Source organism: Loxodonta africana, chromosome 13, assembly GCF_030014295.1.
Source record: "Loxodonta africana isolate mLoxAfr1 chromosome 13, mLoxAfr1.hap2, whole genome shotgun sequence".
Taxonomy (NCBI): Eukaryota; Metazoa; Chordata; class Mammalia; order Proboscidea; family Elephantidae; genus Loxodonta; species Loxodonta africana.
In genome coordinates, this window is record NC_087354.1 from 48,222,314 (window position 1) to 48,244,326 (window position 22,013).

The 22,013-nt window shown below is 39.4% G+C and overlaps 1 protein-coding gene across 29 annotated transcripts in view; it reads right to left on the reverse strand.

Annotated features, from left to right (window-relative positions):
• MAP2K5 (mitogen-activated protein kinase kinase 5) overlaps window positions 1-22,013 on the reverse strand; it is a 279,846-nt gene that overhangs the window by 105,808 nt on the left and 152,025 nt on the right. For all 29 annotated transcript variants that reach the window (XM_064267345.1, XM_064267344.1, XM_064267343.1 and 26 more), the window contains 3 exons: window positions 17,335-17,408; window positions 16,319-16,369; window positions 2,484-2,555 (listed from right to left, as the gene is read on the reverse strand). In XM_064267345.1, the coding sequence (XP_064123415.1) occupies window positions 2,484-2,555; window positions 16,319-16,369; window positions 17,335-17,408 (197 nt within the window). The remainder of the gene's footprint in view (window positions 1-2,483; window positions 2,556-16,318; window positions 16,370-17,334; window positions 17,409-22,013) is intronic.

Consider the following 22,013-nt stretch of genomic DNA (forward strand, 5'->3'; position numbering starts at 1 on the left):
AAACCTGGCAATCTGCTCCTGTAAAGATCACAGCCTAGAAAAATCTATAGGGCAGTTCCACTCAGTCACATGGGGTTGCCATGAGTCAAAATCAACTTGACGACACCTAACAACAACAATGCTATAAAAAATCTCTTTTTATTAATCTTTCCATTTATTGGGTGTTTATCTACCTACCTGCCTGCTTCCATGTCTGCTCTGCCAAGCACTCAGTGACCCTTTGAAATTGTAAGTCAGACCATGCCATTCTTTTGCTCTGCACCCTGTGATGGCTTCCCATCTGAGTAAAACCTGAAGTCTTATCATGGCCTGCAAGGCTATATATGATCTACTCCTGGTTACCTCTCTGAATTTGTCTTTTCATATTTCCATTGCTAACTCCACTGTAGTCAAAATGGTCCATTTTCCTTAATCATGGCAGACACATTCCATCGTAGGATCTTTGTACTTGTTGTTGCCAGATGGCTCCACCCTTTAACATCATTCAAGACTCCGCTCAAAACTTACTTTATCAGAGAGGACTTCCCTGACACCCTATCTAAAATAGCATTAAAAAAAAAAAAAAAACCTGTTGCCATGGAGTTGCTTCTGACTCATAGTGACCCCATAGGACAGAGGAGAACTACCCCACATGGTTTCCAAGGAGCGCCTGGTGGATTCGAACTGCTGACCTTTTGGTCAGCAGCTGTAGCACTGTACCACTATGCCACCAGGGTTTCCAATCGTTTGTCTATTTCCTCACCCTACTTGATTTTATGCTGTAGAACTTACTGCCACCTGAAAAATTATGTTTAGTTATCCTTTTGTTTTCTGTCCATCCCTTCACATCCCACCCACCTCTTACCAAATGCAATTCCATGTGTGTCCTTTCATTACTACACCCCCCTTGCCTGTATGGCAGGCATAGCAGGAGCTCAACACATAAATGAATAAATGAATGTTGAAGGAACGAGTGGTGAACATTTATGTTGTTGTATGAAAGCTAAGGAAAGACAACAGAAGACAGCTTAGAGTCATAGAATATTAGTCTGGAAAGAGGCTTAGGGATCATCTGGCCTAACCCACTTATTTTACAGATAAAGAAAATGAGGCTCAGTGAGGTACAGTGGCTTGTTCACAGTCAACCTAGAAATCTAGTAGCAAAGATTACCCTGTAATCTAGGTCTTTGATTCTCAATCTAGGATTATTATCTCTAAACCATGTAACATCTCAACTGTTCTATACTATATCTGGTCATTTAATGCTCTATGACAATGATTTAAAAAACGCAAAGGGAAATTATATAACAACTAGGCGGCCCCAGTTCCCAAAATTGAAAGTACTTGTTTTCCCCGGAACAGGCTAGCTGAAAAAGCCCTTCAGGATTTTGTTGGAAGGCTCATTTCTGAGCATCCGTCCACCATCAGGTGGGCACTGTTAGCATCTATCCTGATGCACACATACTGCATTTCCTTTTAGATTTTCTTTTATGAAGAAGCAGAAGAATATGGTTTAATAAACATTGAACACTATGTTTTTCTTTCTATAGTACAGGTGAATTGAGTCTGAAAACATTTCCTTTCAAATACGATTGCATTCATGCATTACAGAAATTGTGGAAAAGTATTTGACCAGAAAAAGGTGATAAAATTGTGACTACAATTTCATCCATGATCTTATTTAAAAAAAGAGTCCTTTTTTTTTAAAGTCCTCATTTATCTGAATCAATGCGTGTGAGAAACAATTCCTGAAGCACTGGCAAGTATGTAGACTTTATAGTACTGTAATTTGAACTGAGCCAAATGCCCTAATATAAACCTTACGTATTTCCTTATAGATCAACAGTCATTTTACAGAAACTTTGGTGGAGAGCTCTAGTGGGGCTATAGCTAGCACACTAAATAAAGTCCATTCTAAATACAGCTGTAAAGAGTAAAGACATAAGGACTGTGCTAAACACATATTCCCCATTGCCCTCTACCCCCAAGATTCTACCATCGAAAAAAAAAAAAAAAAAAAAGAGAGAACTTATACATCCAAATGAGTAGGACTGTACCCTTTAATGTAATCACCTTTGGAAGTTAAATATGCATTCCAACAAGGCTACCATCATACAGAATTTTTCAGGAGCCCCTATTTTAGAACATAGGTTCTCCAGATCTAATGTGATAAGGACCACCCAGGGAACATGTTAACAACACAGATTCTTAAAGATTTGGATTTAATTGGTCTTGGATGGGGTTGAGGAATCTGTATTTTTAACAAGCACCCCAGATATGTCTTATGCCGGTGGTTTGTGAGAACTAATGCTTTAGAATAACCTTCAGAGTTAGTTCACAAGACACACAAGGATTTCAAAATAAAGACTTTGGAGTTAAACTCTGTGTATACATACGTAATATGCTCGAGGTTTAAATTTTTTTCAAATTCTCCATTCTTTTTGACAGGACATATTAGTAGAGGTACGCATGGAAGCATCCACTAAAACACAAAAACAACATACCTCCATGAAAGAGATTCCTAAGCTCCAGACATCAGAATGGATTCCATACTGCTCCCCTGAAATTCTTTCGGGCTGTAAGAAAACAGAAGGAAGTTCTTGAGTGAATGTAAGCTACTCAAGGAACCACACACACTGATAATGAGTTCAACTAAGACAGGGAGCCAGCTAAGACTGGGCCTCATTTTCTTCATCTGTAAAATAAGTGGGTTAGGCCAGATGATCTCTAAGCCTCTTTCCATTCGTGTAGCATTTTATGAATAGCAAAACAAGTTTATATGTACGTATGGATGGGTGTGAGATATATAATCTCATTGAATCCCAGGCTTCGAACTGGTTCTAAATGGTTCACTCATGGCCGATGGAAACAAGGGCAGCATACATGTTGCACAGCAACCAAATCCCTTGCGTGTCAGCTTTTGATCTGAGTAGGAAACAGGCAGCTGTTCCCTGTTCAAAGATTGCAGCAGACTGCTCTGCTTTAAATAAGTGTTGCTCTCTATAATCCTACCAATAATCAAATATCCTGCTTCAAGAAATTTTCAGGAGCCTGATTGCGGGACACTGGATTATGGGCAGGTTGGTGGAGAGGGACACACATTCAAAGTGGCATGGGCGGCCGCCACCTTTTAGTGGGGCATCGCTGCCTGTTTCCTACTCGGGTCAAAAGCTGACACACATGAGATTTGGTTGCTATGCAATACCTATTCTGCCCTTGTTTCTGTCAGCCATGACAGAACCGCTTCAAACCAGTTCGAAGCCCTGTCTTGTTTCTGTCAGCCATGAACCATTTAGAACCAGTTCAAAGCCCTGTTGAACCCTCACAAAGTCCCTACTTTACAGATGAAAAAAACAGAGGTTCAGAGCAGTGAGTAACTTAGGCGAGGTCCTAAGCTAGAAAGTGCGCTAAGACTTGAACTCAGGTCTTGTCCCTTCAAGACCAGTGGTCTTAGTTGTGGAGATGACAAATTACACAACATTATCACTTATTTGTATTTTGATAGGTGGCCCTGGAGCACCAGAGTTTCTTTTATTTCTAATTTTTTAACTTTTTATTTGGAAATAATTCTGAACTTAGAGGAAAACTGAAACAATAAGACAAGGACAAACAACACCCATTTTCCTTCACCCAGATTCACCTACTGTTGACATTTTATTCCATTTATCTGGGTTTCTTTTGACATGAACTGAGGAACAGTCTGAAAAGACCATTTGGGACTGTTGGATGTGTACCACTCAAGATGTGTACCAAACACCGGGTCTAGAAAGCCACTACATGCATACTTTCTACTTCAACAGGAATAATTCTATAACACAGTGGGTGCTTCCTGGTCTCTCTACCCCTCCAGGATCTGACATTTGGTAGGGTACTTCACAGAAGTCCTCTGAATGAATGAATATATGAATAAATAAATAAAAGAAACTGAAGTCTCAGCGAAGGAGAATGGTTGCCCAAGGTTACAGAGCTAGTAGTGGCAGGGCTGAAATCATGGCCCACACCTTTTGGCTCCCAGGACAGCATTCTATTCTTGGCGCCACGCTTGCAGTTCCTGGCACCTACCAGAGCCACTACCCTTCAAGAACTCCCATGGGAGCTCTTAGGAGAGACTAGAGTCAGGGTCAGCCTGGTCCACTGCAGATGTATCCACCACTGACCAGTAGGGGACATACCAGGGGTGTGGGAGATGTGAGTGAGATGGTCTCGGGTGAGTGGGAAAGATCTAAAGGCCACTGGCACAGTGTGATATCTCAGACATAGGCTCAGCTGGGACCCAGAACTTTGTAACCTTCTTTTCACGCCCACCCACCAGGCCACCTCAATGTACTTGCTGCCTTTTCCTGGGACCATTTTCCTTAAAACTAAATGAACCCCTGCCTTGAAGTAGCAGGATGGATTAACTTATTTTCCTTTATTTTTTTAATTTGCAAAATCTCTTTCCTATGAAGAACAACTCTTCCCAAGGGCCAAGTGTCATGTGATCATTTCTCCAAACTACTAAGAGACATGGTCATTCCAATCCCTCACTACCTTTTGTTTTATGTTCTGATCTCTGACATCATTTATCAAGTTCCTTGTTCACATGAGTGAATTCATTTTTCAATTCTCGCTAGTTCAATAGGTACTAGGATGTGTTCGTGGGGAACTGGCTGGCCAGTTACAGGAGTAACGACTTTGTCATTGTTGCTGCAGTCATCATCATCATCCTCATCAATACCATTGTTTGCATTTGAGGGATTTCATGTACCAGCCACTGTTTTAAGTACTCTTCATGCGTGTCTCATTTCAGATTCACGAACATTCTCATTTAACAGATGAAAAAAATGAGGCACAGAGGGGTTCGTGTCTCATTTCAGATTCACGAACATTCTCATTTAACAGATGAAAAAAATGAGGCACAGAGGGGTTTAGCTGGCATTAATAACCATTAATGCTGCATCCACCATATCTAGACCTAATGATTAGCATTAAGTGTGTTGTCTAGTAGCACAGCCAAGACTCAAACCCAGGTAAGTCTGGTTGCAAAATCAGGGTTCTTTCCAGTAGGTCAAACTACTCCCAGAAATGGAAGTCAGAAGACTTTAGCACTAGTTGCAATTTAGTCAGTATTCCTCGAAATGTGGTCTTTAGGCTACGCACTGTAGAGCTGCCTGCGGAACTTACTACAAATGAACCTCCTGAATCAGAAGTCTGGGGTGGGTCTGTGGATCTTCAGTTCATAAAATAATTTCTCTGGGTGATTTTTTTGTACGCTCAAGTCTGAGAAATACAAATACATTCGAAGCTCCAATCACTGAACTTTTCCATGTTCCCTGGAGAGGCAATGACCTTTTATTTCTCCCTACCTTCTTCTGTGCTTACCAAATGGGTTTCTTATAAACTCTGTTCAAGGGCTACCCTTTTTTTGTGAAACCTCCCTCTATTTCTTAGAAGAACTGAGAACTCCTGCCACTGTATTTTATTAAAATGTTGTTCAACCCCCTGAGACTATGGTTCCCCAGACACCCTGCTAACTCCGAACTGAATCCACTCCCAAAGTCCACCTTTCAGCCAAAGATTAAACAGGCCTACAAAACAAACAAAAAACACACAAAGAATGTGCTTCTTAGTGCAATCAAGTATATTAGACCAAACGGGCAACACTTGCCCAAAAGCAAAGATGAGAAGACAGGAAGGGACAAGAAAACTGGACAAAGGGACACGGGGAACCTGGGGTGGAAAGGGGGAGAGTGCTGAAACACTGAGGGGATTGCAACACATAAATTTTTGAATGAGAAACTAATTGTGTTAGAAACTTTCACCTGAAGCATAATAATAAAAAAAAAATGTTGTGCATATTTCATATTTATTTATCACACTGTGTTGTGATTATTCACTTTCTAGTCTGTTTCCCTTGATGGATAAGGAGAATGTGTTTGCTTTACTCATCTCATCTCACACCTAGTACCACACCAGGCACACAGCTGGTGTGTAAGCAATGGCTACTGATTGAACGGATGCAATACACATTTATTGTACGTTTGGTTTCAAGCATGAACTAATAATTAAGTTCTCTGGAGTATTTTATACCTATTAATATAATTTTCCCATATATTACTGCTATTCACGTTCATCAAGAACTTCGAGCAAACATGAAAATCCTAAAATTCTCTAGACTTGTTGAAGAAATAAAACCATAATCAAATTCTGGCTTCCTCTCTGTCCCTTCTTTCCTTCCTGCCTCCCTTTCTTCATTCCACCGTTATCAATGTATAGCACTTCATCCATAGTATAGCAAAAACTGAGAAACGATCAAATAGAAGTGTAACCCACGCATGAAATATTTTGGCAGTCCCAACAATAAGATTAAATACATTCATTGTATTTGCCCACTGACCAACCAAAACAAACTTCAAGCGGAAAATGAAAGAATAGAAAAGATTAAATTAAAAATATCTAAAAAGTGATAATCTTCACACACATCAGGTGGCAAATAAGAGAACTCCTTAAGGACAAGATTTGACGACCTCTCATTGCAGAAAAGTACTGTCGTGACCTACTGCTTGAGCGAGAATGCTCAGCAAGGGCAGGGGGCAAGCTCTGCGGGTCTATCCTGAAGAATTCCTAAGGCAGACTGAGACTGGGAAACGGGCCCCAGTCCCTGAAACTGACTTAAGGCACGAGATAAGCCCCAACACATTCTGAATGTATGGAGCCAGAATTTGATGGTCTGAGGCTGCACAATTCAACGCTGTTCCCACACTTGAAGCTAAGGTGGCCTGCCCTGTCCTCCCCCTCTAAAACAAAACAAAACAAAATCAGCCACCAGATACCACACTGCTGACACGAGATCTCTGGCGGACATTTTGCAGTTAAAAAAGTTAAAGCTGGGGCTGCTTTCTGACATGGCAGCTGTCACCAGTGTCAAACTGAAACCAAACCCACTGCTATAGAGTCGATTCTGACTCATAGCGACCCTATAGGACAGAGGGGAACTGCCCCACAGAGTTTCTAAGGAGCACCTGGTAGATTTGAACTGCGGACCTTTTGGTCAGCTGCCAAACTCTTAACCACTATGACACCAGTGTAGAAGGCTAAATAATAGGAAAAACACAACTCTCATCTGAAACATCTCTGTAGGTTTTACTGTTTTTAACAAGAAGAGAAGGACTGATGATGACCTAAACAGAAGAATTTATAGAGGATGTTAAAGGGTATAGGCCCCAAGGTGGGACGCACACTTCCCTTGCCTACCCAAATACAATGATGAGGTCACTGGGACTCAGGGCTCCACTTAGTTAGCACTTATCAGAATTGTGTGTGTTTAAAACACAACACCCCAGGGCTCACTAGGCAAAAGTAGGAAGGTACAGAGATACATTCCTTATCTCTTTTGAAAAAGAAGTTTCTGCTCAAAGTTTGGCTACTCAGAAAATTTACAGTCTATATAAGGCACAAATATTAGCATGCAATCAAAGTACGTATCACAAATCATTGGGATTTTTTTTCTTTTGAAGTTAGCAGGATCTCTTTGTGGGTAGTATAGCAGCATGTTGAACAAGGACTCAAGAGTCAGACTGGTCTGATTCAGATCTATCTTCCAGTTCACTAATTCTCTCTTCTGCTGTATCCACTTTGCTGCCAAATACACTGAGTTTTTTAATTATCGTAGTCTTCATTTCCAGAAGTTTTCTTCGGGACTTTTTCAGATCTACTATGTCACTTTTATAATTTCTTGGCCCCTAAAAGATATTTTTGAATTTGTCACATATATCTTTAAACACAACAAGCACACCTCTTTTAAAATTTGTGATCTTAAATCTGTGTGCACCTATTTCTGCTGGCTGTTGTTCCTCCTGTTTCTCTGTCATGTGGCTTTGTTTCCTGTGCGCCCAGTTTTCTTTGAACGCTTGCTACATTTTGCTCTTTAAAAATATTTTTGAAGAGGTTCTCTGAGGCCTAAGGTAGATACGTATCCCCCTCAAGAGAGGTTTCGTGTTTGTTTCTGCCAGCCACCTAACAGCTGGGATCACTTCAAACCAAGTCCTCAGCATGAAACTCTTTGTTCAAGTCAGGCCATGTATATACCTAGAGTGCAAATCTGTGCTGAGCTGCTCTATGGCCACAGATTTTCAGAAGTAGATCCCCAGGTTCTTCTTCCCAGTCTGTCTGGAAGCTCTGCTAATATCCGTCCACCATGGGTGACCCTGACAGCATTTGAAGTGCTGGTGGCATAGCTTCTAGCATCACAAAAACATGCAAGCCACCACAGTCAGATGTGTTTTTTAGTGGTAGATAATTAGATTCAACAGGTAATTTTATTCAGAGCAAGAAAGGTTTTCAGCTACATTTTAAAAGGTTTTCCCCATTTCCCTTTTTCTCCTGCTTCTCTGCTTAGCTCCAAGAAACCTTCTCTTCAATTCCCTGGGATCTGGTTTGCTCTTCACTAAGGGTAAGCCCTTTAGAGTTCCAGCATGTTACAGTGAAGGTCTCCTCTGAGACCCTACGTCATAGGCGGGACCTGGAGTTTGACCTCTGCCCCTGTCACCTGAGTGTGTTATAGAGAAATGCCCTCAGGAACAAGTGGCTCTGGCGTTCTGACATTCTGCTTTCCTTTCTATTGCAGGATTTCATCCAAAAATTGTTCTGAGAGTTCCCCATTGTCTTCATAGCTCTCCAGTGCATTTGAGACGATTTTAACAATATTTTAACTAGCAAAAGGGTTGATCCAAATAACCTAACCTGCTATTACCAGAAACTAGAAGCTAGAGTCCAAATTAAATCTTGGCTCTCATTACTTGCCAACTCTGAGACTCTGACCTAGTTAAAGTTACTTTGCCTTTGGCTTTCTCATCTGTAAAATAAGGATAATAATAATATCTATACCTCCTGGGTTTGTACAAAGAGTATCGTCCAGTATATGTCACTGTTTAAACCCAGTACTGCTTGGTTCAGTTCGTGACACATGGGAACGCCTCCTCTCAATCACCACCACCATCACCATCACTGCATGAGCGTGGCTTACTGAGCTGGATCATGCAATCCATATGGCCTTCATTCAGGTTACAGACAACTTACGAGGATCAGTGGAAAAAAACATTCAGGAGATAAAAATACTCCTTTAGACTGACTTCCTGATTCCAAAGAACAAGTATCAGATCTTAAGAGTTTTTTTAATTTCAAAGCTTGAGTTATTCATAACACTAAAGTCAAGCTTTTATATTTGATTCTTAGAAAATAATACCAAACAAATAAAAATAAAAACCATGATGACTGAATAGTGAGTTAAAGCTTTTGGAATGTCTATCTTAAAAATAAGAGTAACATTTTAAGTATCAAGAATTTTTGACAAATGGTTTAATTTATTATAAGTCCCAAAGCCTTTTGGACCACTTTTATAATTTTTCTGGATGAAATCCTTTTAAAATATAGTTGAAAATCTTTCTTGCTCTGGATGAAAGTACCTATTGAATCTAATTATCTACCACTAAAAAACACATCTGTCAGTTTGTCATACTGTGGTAGCTTGCATGTTGCTGTGATGCTAGAAGCTATGTCACCAGCATTTCAAATGCCAACAGAGTCACCCATGCTGGACAGATTTTAGCGGAGCTTCCACACTAAGACAGACTGGGAAGAAGGACCTGGTGATCAACTTCTGGAAAAAAAAAAAAAGGCCAGAGAAAACCTATGAATACCAGCGGAACATTGTCTGATACAATGCCGGAAGATGAGCCCCTGAGGTTGGAAGGCACTAAAATACACCTGGAGAAGCGATGCCTCCTCAAAGTACGGTCACCCTTAATGGTATGGAAGGAATAAAGCTTTTGAGAGCTTCATTTGCTGATGCGGCACAGTTCAAAATGAGAACAAACAGCTGCAAACATCCATTAGTAACTGGAACATGGAATGTGTGAATTACGGATCTAGGAAAATTGGAAGTTGCCAAAAATGAAATGGAATGTTTGAAGATAGGTATCAGAGGCATCGGCGAGCTGGAAGGGACTGGTATTGGCCATTTTGAATCAATCATACGGTCTACTATGATGGGAATGACAAATTGAAGAGAAACAGCTTCACGTTCATTGTCAAAAAGAACGTTTCAAGATCTATCCTGAAATACAACGCTGTCAGTGATAGGATAATATCTGTACTCCTATAAGGAAGACCAGTAAATATAACTACTATTCAAATTTATATGCCAACCACTAGTGCCAAAGATAAAGAAATTGAAGATTTTTACCAATTTCTGCAGTCTGAAATTGATCAAATGTGCAATCTAGATGCATTGATAATTACTGGTGATTGGCAGGCAAAAGTTGGAAATAAAGAAGAGTATCAGTGGTTGGAAAATATGGCCTTAGGGATAAAAAATGACACAGGAGATTGCATAACAGAATTGTGTAAGACCAAAGATCTGTTCATTGGAAATACCTTTTTTTCATCAACATAAATAGCAACTATGTACATGGACCTCACCAGATGGAAAACAAAGCAATCAAATTGACTACCTCTGTGGAAAGAGACGATGGAGAAGCTCAATATCACCAGTGAGAACAAGGCCGGGGCTGACTGTGGAGCAGACCATCTATTGCTCATATGCAGGTTCAAGTTGTAGCTGAAGAAAATTAAAGCAAGTACACGAGAGCCAAAGTATGACCTTGAGTATATCCCATCTGAATTTAGAGACCATCTCAAGAACATATTTGACACATTGAACACCAATGACTGAAGACCAGACGAGTTGTGGGATGTCATCATACATGAAGAAAGCAAATGGTCATTAAGAAGACAGGAAAGAAAGAAAAGACCAATATGGATATCAGAAAAGGCTCTGAAAACTTGCTAATGAACGTAGAGCAGCTAAAGTGAAAAAAAAGAAAAAGATGAAGTAAAAGAGTGGAACAGAAGATTTCAAAGGGTGGCTGGAGAAGATAAGTATTATAATGAAATGTGCAAAGACTTGAAGTTAAAAAACCGAAAAGAAAGAACACGCTTGGCATTTCTTAAGCTGAAATAGCTGAAGAAAAAATTCAAGCCTTGAGTTGCAATACTGAAGGATTCTGTGGGCAAAATATTGATTGACAAAGGAAGCATGAAAAGAAGATGGAAGGAATACACAGAGTCACTGTACCAAAAAGAATTGGTCAATGTTCAACCATTTCAGGAAGTAGCATATAAACTAAGAACCGATGGTACTGAAGGAAGAAGTTCAAGCTGCACTGAAGGCACTCGTGAAAAACAAGGCTCCAGGAATTGATGGAATACCAACTGAGATGTTTTTAAGAAACGAATGCGGTGCTAGAAGTGCTCAATCGTCTATGCCAAGAAATTTGGAAGACAGCTATCTGGCCAAACAACTGGAAGTGATCCGTATCTGTGCCCATTCCTAAGAAAGGTGATTGAACAGAATGTGGAAATTATCAAACAATATCATTAAAATCACACGCAAGTAAAATTTTACCAAAGATAATTCAAAAATGGTTGCAGCAGTACATTAACAGGGAACTGCCAGAAATTCAAGATGGATTCAGAAGAGGATGCGGAATGAGGGTTACTGTTGCTGATTTCAGATGGATCTTGGTTGAAAGCAAAGAATGTCATAAAGATGTTTACCTGCGCTTTATTGACTATGCAAAGGCATTAGATTGTGTGGATCATAACAAATTATGGATAACATTGCAAAGAATGGGAATTCCAGAACACTTAATTGTGCTCATATGGAACCTGTACACAGACCAAGAGGCAGTTGTTCAGGTAGAACAAGGAGATACTACATGGTTTAAAATCAGGAAAGGTGTGTGTCAGGGTTGCATCCTTTCACCATACTTACTCAATCTGTATGCTAAGCAAATAATCTGAGAAGCTGGACTATATGTAGAAGAATGCAGCATTAGGACTGATGGAAGACTCATTAACAATCTGCGATATGGAGATGACATAACTTTGTTTGCTGAAAGCAAAGAGGACTTGAAAGACTACAGCCTTCACTATGGATTACACTTCAACATAAAGAAAAGTCCTCACAACTGGACCAATAAGCAACATCATGATAAACAGAGAAAATACTGAAGTTGTCAAGGATTTCATTTTACTTGGATCCACTATCAACGGCCCCTGGAAGTAGCACTCAAGAAATCTAATGACGTATTACATTGGGCAAATCTGCTGCAAAAAATCTTTTTGAAGTGTTAAAAAACAAAGGTGTCACTTTGAGGACTAAGGTGCGCCTGACCCAAGCCATGGTATTTTTAACCGCCTTCCTGTGCATGCTAAAGCTGGACAGTGAATAACGAAGACTGAAGAAGAATCGATGCCTTTGAATTATGGTGTTGAAGAATACTGACTATGCCATGGACTGCCAGAAGAATGAATAAACCTGTCTTAGATGAAGTACAGCCAGAATGCTCCTTAGAAGGGAGGATGGAGAGAACTTGTCTTACGTACTTTAAGTATGTTATCGGGAGGGACCAGTGCCTGGAGAAGCTTATCAAGCTTGGCAAAGTTTAGGGTCAGACACTCAATGAGATTGGACTGACACAGCGGCTGCAACAATGGGCTTAAACGTAGCAATGATTGTGAGGATAGTGCAGGACCAGGCGGTGTTCTGTTCTATGGTACACAGAATCGCTATGAGTTGGAACCAACTTGAAGGCACCTGACGACGACAACAACAAGCAGTCATTTCACCTTCCAGGTCTCAGTCCCTCATCTGTCAACAAGGAGGTTGGCCCAGAAGAGTTTCCAAATCTCCTACAAGCTCTAGTGCTTAATGTGTTCATGAGTTTTTGTTTGTTTAATGATTCAGAATCTTGCTGGAAGTTTCCTCATCTTTTTCCTAATTATCATTTTTCTTTTATCTTACACTTCAGGTTATAGGAAAACGAAATGACATTATTCTCACAACATAGGCTTATTTCTTTCTGATTTATTTTCATCTCAATATTTAAGCACCTGACTGGCTGTACTGGAGTAATCTGGGATCTTCCCATACCTTATAATGCAAGTAAGAAACTTAATACAAAAAGTTAAACACTCTGCTTATAATTTGTGAACAAGTCACTTTTGAAATGTAGCTTTCATGAACCAATTCTTTCCTTTAGCACTGTATGAGAAACCGGATATAGAAAATGAGCAGAGACCAGACTTAATGGCCTGATTGAGATTGCAGTGACCCTGGAAGACATGGCCCCTGGACTCTCTGTTAGCCCAAAACTAAAGCTATTCCCGAAGCCAACTCTTCAGACAAAGACTAAGACTGGACTATAAGACATAAAGTGATACCTGTGAAGAGTATGCTTCTTAGCTTAAGTAGATACATGAGACTAAATGAGCAGCTCCTGTCTGGAAGCAAGATGAGAAGGCAGAAAGGGACAGCAGCTGGTTGAATGGACACGGGAAATCCAGGGTGGCAAGGAGGAGTGTGCTGCCACATTATAGTGAAAGCAACTAGGGTCACATAACAATGTGTGTATAAATTTTTGTATGAGAAACTAACTTGAACTGTACACTTTCACTTAAAGCACAATTTAAAAAAATATATAAAATAGTTAAATAAAAAAGAAAATGAGCAGAATAAACTTTGCCTCTGGGGAGTTCATAACCTAGATTGGAAGAAACACATAAATAATTTGGATGTTTAATGAGTCACAGCAGTTAAGAGTTTAGGCCCTGGAGGCTGATAACTCAGGTTTGAATCCTGGCTCTGCCACTTTTTGGCTGTATGAACTTGGGTAAGTCACTTAACTTCTGTATGCCTCAGTTTCCTCATCTGTAGAATGTGAATAATATTACCTACCTCATAAAGCTGTTGTGATGGTTTAAGAAGTTAATATGTGCAAAAGCTTAGACTGCCACATAGGGCTAATTCAGTGTTGGCTATTATAACTGATGCTATTACCACTGTACAGCTATGTGTGAGTATAAAAAGAAGGAAACGGATGTAAAGCGAGAGCACTGAACTGATGACCTCTAATTACATATTCCCACTGTTTACTATCTCTCCTCTATCTCATGCCACATTCTCTTCTATTTGTAAGTCTTTGCACTTCCCTCCACAGTGATCTCTCCCTTTTGTAGGTGCCCTTTTCACAGACCACTTGAATCATCCAACTCATACATTATATGCCTTCTTATTCTCTAAATGTATGTCTGGTACCGCTTACATCTTTATTAAGGCACATGTGGTGCTGTTATATCTAATGTTGTATTTCCTATCTCCACCCATGTTTTGTCTGGATTGCAGAGTGGTTCCACTGAGCCTGACTAACAGCATGGAAGATGCTCAGTAAATACTGGTTGACTGATTGAAGGTATTGTTTCAGATACAGCTTTCACTGGCATAGACCAGCAGTTGGCAAACTTCTTCCGTAAAGGGCCAGGGAGTAAAAAATTTTTTATTTTGAGGGCCATACAGTCTCTGTCACAACTACTCAACTGTGCCATTGTAGCACTAAAGCAGCCATAGACAATACATCAACAAATGGGCATGGCCATGTTCCAATAAAACTTTATGTAAAAAAACAAGTGGCAAGCCAAATTTGGCCTGAGGGCTATAGTTTGTCAACTCTTGGCAAATCCTCATATAAAACTCAAAGTTATAAAACAGATCAGCTAAAATATGGTACCAGTTGTAAAAAAAAAAAAAAAAAAAGCCCAGCCCTTCTCCCTCCCAAGATTATAAATTGCTAGAAAGCAGGGGCTAATACCAGCAATGAAACAATAAATGTTATTTCCACCTTCCTCCTTCCCCCAACCTTTGGTCTCATACCATCTAGGCAAGTACTTGGCAAACAAGAGCCTGGTGAATTGAACAGAAGCAAAGCTCTTGCTCTCACTATGAGGTATCACTCTTCACTTCCTTTGTTTCCTAGGTATCTTACGCTTTTTACAGCCTGAACGACAAAGTTGATGACTAGAATTCACTTATCCAAGAAGCAAAGCAATTTTAGCTTTGCCAATCTGAGCTAACGTTTCATAATTTTAATCCTCACATTTTCAATTAACAGATGGACGCAGCACATTCATCCATAAACAAAAAAGAAAAAAGGTAATTTCTTTAATGCACACCTGGGAAAGATAACTGTAATTCTGGATTTGGAATTTCAAACATAATGCAATTTAATTATTAAAGCAATTTAAGGCTACTAAGAACATGATGGGTAGTTGAGAAGTTGTTTCATTTATCTTTTTTTTTTTCTTCTTTCAAAGGTTGAAACTATAGCATTCAGCAGGGCTTTGTTAACTATAAAGGTGGCTCACTGATCTCATCTAATCTGGTAGAACCAGGAAGATGATTAAGTTTTATAAAGACAAATATGATTATTTTAGAAGTTAATTCATTTTTTCAGATTATTTAGAAAAACAGGTGAGAATAAAATTTTTTTTAAAAAACAATGCAAGACAAAAATGAACTATTCCGGTATCTGAATAAAAACAAAATGCTTTGTGTTCTTATGAGAATACGATCCAGAGCGCCATCCATATTAATATCTTTTAACTTCATGTATATAAACAAAGACCGTGACGAGTGAAGGGAACTACTGAAATCCACCAGGCGCCCTCGCTGAAAAATTTATCCTTAAACGTTAAACCGAAACAACCCTTTGCTCCCGAAGTAACACCACATGAACCTTCTGCTTACTCCTTCCCCTTCCCAACTCTTGAAGTGATTTTGGAAACAAATAAACAAAAGCATTTTTATGGACACAAACAACTTCCCTTACTCAGAAGTTAGCAGCAAAAAGAGGTGAAAGCCAATTCCCCAGTAGTCTTTCAAACAGTTCTATGCTTCTACTTTTTACTTTTGGTGAATCTATTTCAGTGGAACTAAATAAGTTACCATATAATAGGCACGAGTCCAAAAATGAAACAGAAAACAGAGGGACAAATTCGAAAGAAAACTGCCTGCTAAGCAACTACACACCCAGGGGTCCATAAGGAAGAGTTGGTGATATCAATAATTTAATTTTGATCTGGGGACAAAGGTCATTTGTATTCCTGGAGAAAACAACCAATCTTGCTGACTGACATTTAGCATACTTGAGGGTTAATTAAGTAAGCAATGTGGCAAAGTAGCCACTATGCTATAAAGTGCAATTTTTCCTGTAGGATTAAACTTCAAAGCAGTGATTTCACACTTGGACCAACCCAGTTAAGCCAAGAAAGTCAGATAAGTTGCTAGCTCCTGCATAAACCTTATCCTCTTTCGGAAGATTTAAAAATCAGACTGTGACTGGACTGACTTTGTAATTTATGATGTTCGGCTAAAGCTGTGGAATTAATTCAAGAATTATACACTACCAAGTACATAACGATAAAGATGTTGGTTTAAATGTTATTTTTGCATAAGTTTACTTACCGCCATGTAAGCATTTGTTCCAACATACGTCTTGGCTATAGAATTCACCAGCTATGAGACAAAACAGTCTGTTAGAACAATATAAAGATAATGTGGAAATAAAATGGGCAATTATTCCTCATTTAACCTACCATCATCATTCCTATAAATCAACTAAAAATTATGTAAAAGGGAACAAATTTATATACAAAGGCATTAAAAACGATTAAATCTCTCTTTTCTTTTGAATGTGATTTCCAATTTAAACAAGCACAGCATTACAGTTTATAGCAGATAACCTTAAACAATTCACTTAAGCAGGATGCTTATCGCTTTAGTACCCCAAAACCGCCTGATATAAAAAGTCAATTTGAAGTAGAATTTGAACACACTCATTGTTTAGTCAGATGGCTCAAGATCTGAATGAAGCCCCATGCATGGCTAGAATGAAACCGAACACTAAATACGCTGGAGGGATAACAGGCTTTGACAACTCATAATACAACGATGACCTTCGCTTTGGTCTTCATGTTTGGCTGGGAGTAAAGGTGGCTGCAATTCAAATCAACATCACAGCATGCTCATGGGTCACTATCACTGGGGTTCTCAGGGGAGGCCCAAAATGGAAATTAATTAAAATTTGTGCTGCACATTGTAATGGCCCTCCACCATTGTTGCTCCCAATATTAATTTTTATTGTGGGCCAGTTGGGCTCCCTAGGCACAGCTCCCGCTCTGCCCTCCCCTTTGTCTGGCCAAAATGCTTTCATATCAAAACCGCATATCAATGAAGTTTGCTATTCGTAAGTAGTAATTACAATATCAGCAGTTTTTACTGTCATTAAACAATGAACAATCATATTCTGATGAAGGAAACTCGCTCAGAGATTAAAAATGAATAACACACTCCCAGCCGAGGAGAAGATGCACAGAGATTCTGTTTGTCTGGCAGCTAGGTGACTTTTCAGTGCAGAAAGCAGATGGAAAATAAAAAGGGGATGTTGTGGAGAAGAGGGCTGGGAGGAAAAAGAGACCCACCTGAGTGCTAACTCCAAAATCACACAGCTTGACCTGTCCTCTGGTGTTCACTAGCATATTGGAGGGCTTCACATCTAAAAAAGGACCAGAAGAAAGTCCACGTGACCAATTCCATATCTACAGTGCTTATTACAAAAAAAGTATACACACATGCCGTACCATATTGCAAAAGTGACATTATCTGCTCATCCTGAAATTTGGATCACAAATTTAACACAAAGCATTTTATCTGGAAGCAAAATGCAAGGTCCTGACTCTTCCACTTCCAACCATATCCAGTTTCTACAGGTGCATGGGTTTGTCTCAAGTGAAAGTCAAATCAAATCTTGGCTCCCAACAACATTAAACACATCCATTAACCTATTTCCAGCCTTTTAGAAAAAGTAAAAAGATAAGAAAATGTAACCTTCCTGCAAAGAATTTGCACAAGAAGAATTTTTTTTTGCTCTCATTGTGTAAACGTCAAGCTCACTCTCCTATTTAAGAAGCACCAAGGCCACAGGGAAGCCAGCAAGGGGGAAAAAAAAGAAACAAAAAGAAAAACCCCAAACATTCATATGTTACTGGTAACAGGTCATATCTGAGTGAGACAATGAGAAAATAAATGCAGTATTGCTATTTCCAGCGCTTTGCATGACAAATGTTACTTTAGACAATCAGTCAGAAATTGATCTAAGAGATGTGGGTGTGTGTGAGCGCACGCATGCACGCATCAGTCTTTCTTTGTCTCATTTATCATTCTCTTCCATCATTTTTGACTGCTGTTATAGTTAACAAAAGAATTGACATAGCCTTCGCCAAAGCAGTCAGTCGCTAAATAATGACACGAAGGGCTTCTGTGAAGCATCTTCAGTGACAACAACGAGCCTTTTCAGGAATTCAGAGAGCCCACAAAAACCACCCAAGCAGGACAGAGCACACTACTTTTGATGGCACAGACCAACACCTGCTTCAGTGCTTCATCCTCCACAGCAAAAGTGGGCTAGAAGAGATAACTGGTTATATTTAATATAGCACATCACCTTAACTAGCCCCAAAGTGAACGAGACTCATAATCTCCTGTATAACATTTAAAAAAAAAAAAAAAAAAAACCTGTAAATGAGTTAATCTCCCTCTGACCCTCCACCCTACAAAGGGGTACCCAACAAATATCTGCAAAGAGTAAGCACTTAATTCAAACTTCAACTTCATACTCAGTAGCCAAAAACTACAGAACTCTACTTACTATGTGTCAGGCAATGTGCTAGGCACTTTCTTATACAACAGCTCACTTAGTGTTGCCTGACTGACAGATACCAGAATGTAAACTCCAAAAAGGTAGGGACTTTGTTTCTTTTATGGTCTACTGTATTCTCAGCCCCTGGAAAAGAGCCTGGCACATAGAACAAAAACCAAACCCACTGCCGTCGAGTCGGTTCCGACTCGTAGCGACCCTATGATAAGGCACATAGCAAGTACTTAATAAAATTTGTTGAGTGGATGAACAAATGAAAACTGCACGCACACAGTATTATTTCGTGCTGATGATTCTTTTCAACGATAAGGGGTTGCTGTAAACATGCCTAGGTAGAATGCTCTTCAGTTAACACACACATATCCTTCTTTGGAGCCCTGGTGGCGCAGTGGTTAAGAGCTATGGTTGCTAACCAAAAGGTTAGCAGTTCAAATCCACCAGGCGCTCCTTGGAAACCCGGTGGGGCAGTTCTACTCTGTCCTATAGGGTCGCTACGAGTCAGAATCGACTCAAGGGCAGTGGGTTTGGTTTTGGTTTGCTCTCTGTGTACAAGTTGGTATGCCGTATCACTGCAAAAGGGGCAGGCGCAAGCTCTCTTACCAGCTGTCTCTCCACCTCCAGTTTCTCCAATTTCAATGTAATTCTTATACCACTATCATATTAAGTTTAAATATACCATTTGCACTACATCATTTCTCTCCTTTAGAAGGAAATTAAACACTCCCTTTCATCTCCCCACCAGAACGTGAACTCCTCAATAGGACTGTGCTTTGAAATGGACCTAGCGGTCAGCACGATACATCACAGGCAGCCCACAGTAGACACTCAGGAAATGCTCGCTAAACCAAAAGAAATGTTAGACTTTATATAGCCTGGTTTATCTTATTTCTCCAAATTTAATTTTCGTTATAGGCTCTCAACTTTGATTTGTTTCCTTCTGGACAATCTGCCTTTCTTCTATTGACACTGTTAAACTACCCTTAAGCCACCACATCAGATGGAGACAGCTATGAACAAATATTTTGAGCTCCTGGAAGATGGTGCTTCCTGGGAATCACAAGGCATGCTAGAAGTAGCAAATAGCTTCAATCAGACATATCCGTAGAGAGAGGAAGAATAAGTGCATCAGTAGAGACAGAAAGAATAAAACAATGAAACTGCCAGACTATATTAAAGACAAGGTGTAAATAAGAACTTTACTGTATTTTCCAGCTCTCCAACATCTTCCTTTTAACTTAGATTTAAGCCTGTTGTTCAACTTTTGCATAGTCACCTCTCAGCCTAGCTTTCAGGAGTACTTTATGTAGGAAAGTAGTAGACTCCCAGTCATTCTCAAACCTACTTTTGTATTCTGACTGTTTTAATCACCGTCTTGGAAAAAAAAAAAGTAAAAAAAAAAATTCCTGTCATTCAAAGTCTTTGCTCATGCTGTATGTTCTCCTCTCCCTTCCCACCCCCAGGCTTAGAAACCTTTCCTTGAGATTTTCTAACTTCCTGAATCCTACCCGTTCATCACTTCAAGTACCCCAGCTCCCTGCTGTCCTAAATACTCAGGCCATCAAAGTCACTGCTTCCCTTGAATTGCTACAGCATTTACTCTAGGCACCATTTGTTTGGAACAGAGCACATGGCACTTTATACCTGTAGTTACTTAACATATTTAGTGTTACAAGTATCATCACCCCCAGGAATAAGGTTACAGGGTAGGAATATGCTTTATACATCTTTGTATGTATCCCTTCTGAGTACAGTATCTTATTTGCTGGTTGGTGGCTTTTTAAAGATACTAAATTTGCTAATAGAAATCCCCCTCCCCAACAATATCTTGAGATATAACTTGGATATAATAAAATAAAATAAAATAAAATTTTTTAGACCCTTTTAAACAAAGTTACACTTATTTTACTCTACAAACATACAGGCTAGGAGGGAAATGCTAACAATGGGCTCAGGATAGGAGACAGAAGACCTGGGTTTTAGTCTTTTTGACCCTGCCACAAACTTGGCATGTGACTTTGGAAAAGTCATATATGACCTCTATGTTTTAGTTTCCACATCTGTAGAGAGATAATGATAGCCACTGTGGCAATCTTAAAGAATTGTGAGGATCAGATGAGATAATGAATGTAAAGTTGCTTTTTAAATTGTGAAACAGTCTATAAATGTAATGTATTATCAACTGGTAATTAACCAAACAGTAAAAGGTGTTCACTATACTTAGGAAAAAATTTCTACCGCTACTGTAGCAATTTAAGCTTGTGTGTGAGTAAAGTACTAGCAGAAAGAAAATAACTTCCAAAGCTAGTAAAGAGAACCATAAAACCAATTTAATGTTTATGAGAAGGCATTTTTGCCAGATCCCACGCGCTCATTCCTCAGCAAGGCTACTGAATGGTTTCCCTACTTTCATCCTTGCTCTCCTATAGTCTGTTGTCAACACAGCAGCCAAAATGACCCTTTTAACACCTAAATCAGACCATGTCTTGCAGACGGTATACAGTTGGGTCTTGCTAAGTCAGGCTGACAATGTTTTCCCTTTAACTGGAGTGTTTAGACCATTTATACTTAATGTAATTATTGATACGGTCAGGTTCAAATCTACCGACTTGGTATTTCTTCCATTTGTTCTTTTTCTCATCTTTTCCTTTCTCCTTTTGGATCAGTTGAGCTATTTTTAGCATTTCATTTTATCTCTATTACTGGTTTCTAAGCCGGGGTTGGCAAGCTCTTTCTGTAAAGGGCAAAATAGTAAACGTTTCAGTCTTTCAGTGCCACAGTCTTTGCAGTGACTGCTCAACTCTGCCTCTGTAGTGCAAAGGCAGCCATACATAATACATTAAGTGAATGTGCATGTCTGTGTTCCAATAAAATTTTGTTTACAGAACAGGTAGTAGGTCAAATTTGGTCAGTGGGCCAAAGTATGCCAATCCTTGCTTGAAACTATACCTCTTTATTTTTTTTTTTATGGCTGCTCTAAGATTTCCAGTATGCTTCTTTAACTTATCAGAGTCTACCTTCAAACAATACTAGGGAATTTCACTTATAATATATGGGCTTTACAACAGTGTATTTCCATTTTCTTCCTTCCATCATCTGCACTATTGTCATATTTTTACCTCTACATATGCTATAAAAGGAGCCCTGGTGGCACAGTGGTTAAGAGCTCAGCTGCTAACCAAAAAGGTTCGCAGTTCAAACCCATCAGCCACTTCTGTGAGAGAAAGATGTGGCAGTCTGCTTCCTTAAAGATTTACAACCTTGGAAACCCTTATGAGGCAGTCTGTCCTATAGCATCGCTGAGTCACAATCAACTCGATGACAGTGGGTTTGGTGTTTTTTAAATATGTCATAAACCCACATTTAAAAAAATAATTTTTGCTTTAAATAATTACCTTTTAAAGAAATTTAGGAGTGATAAAAATTCTTTTATAATTATCCACATGT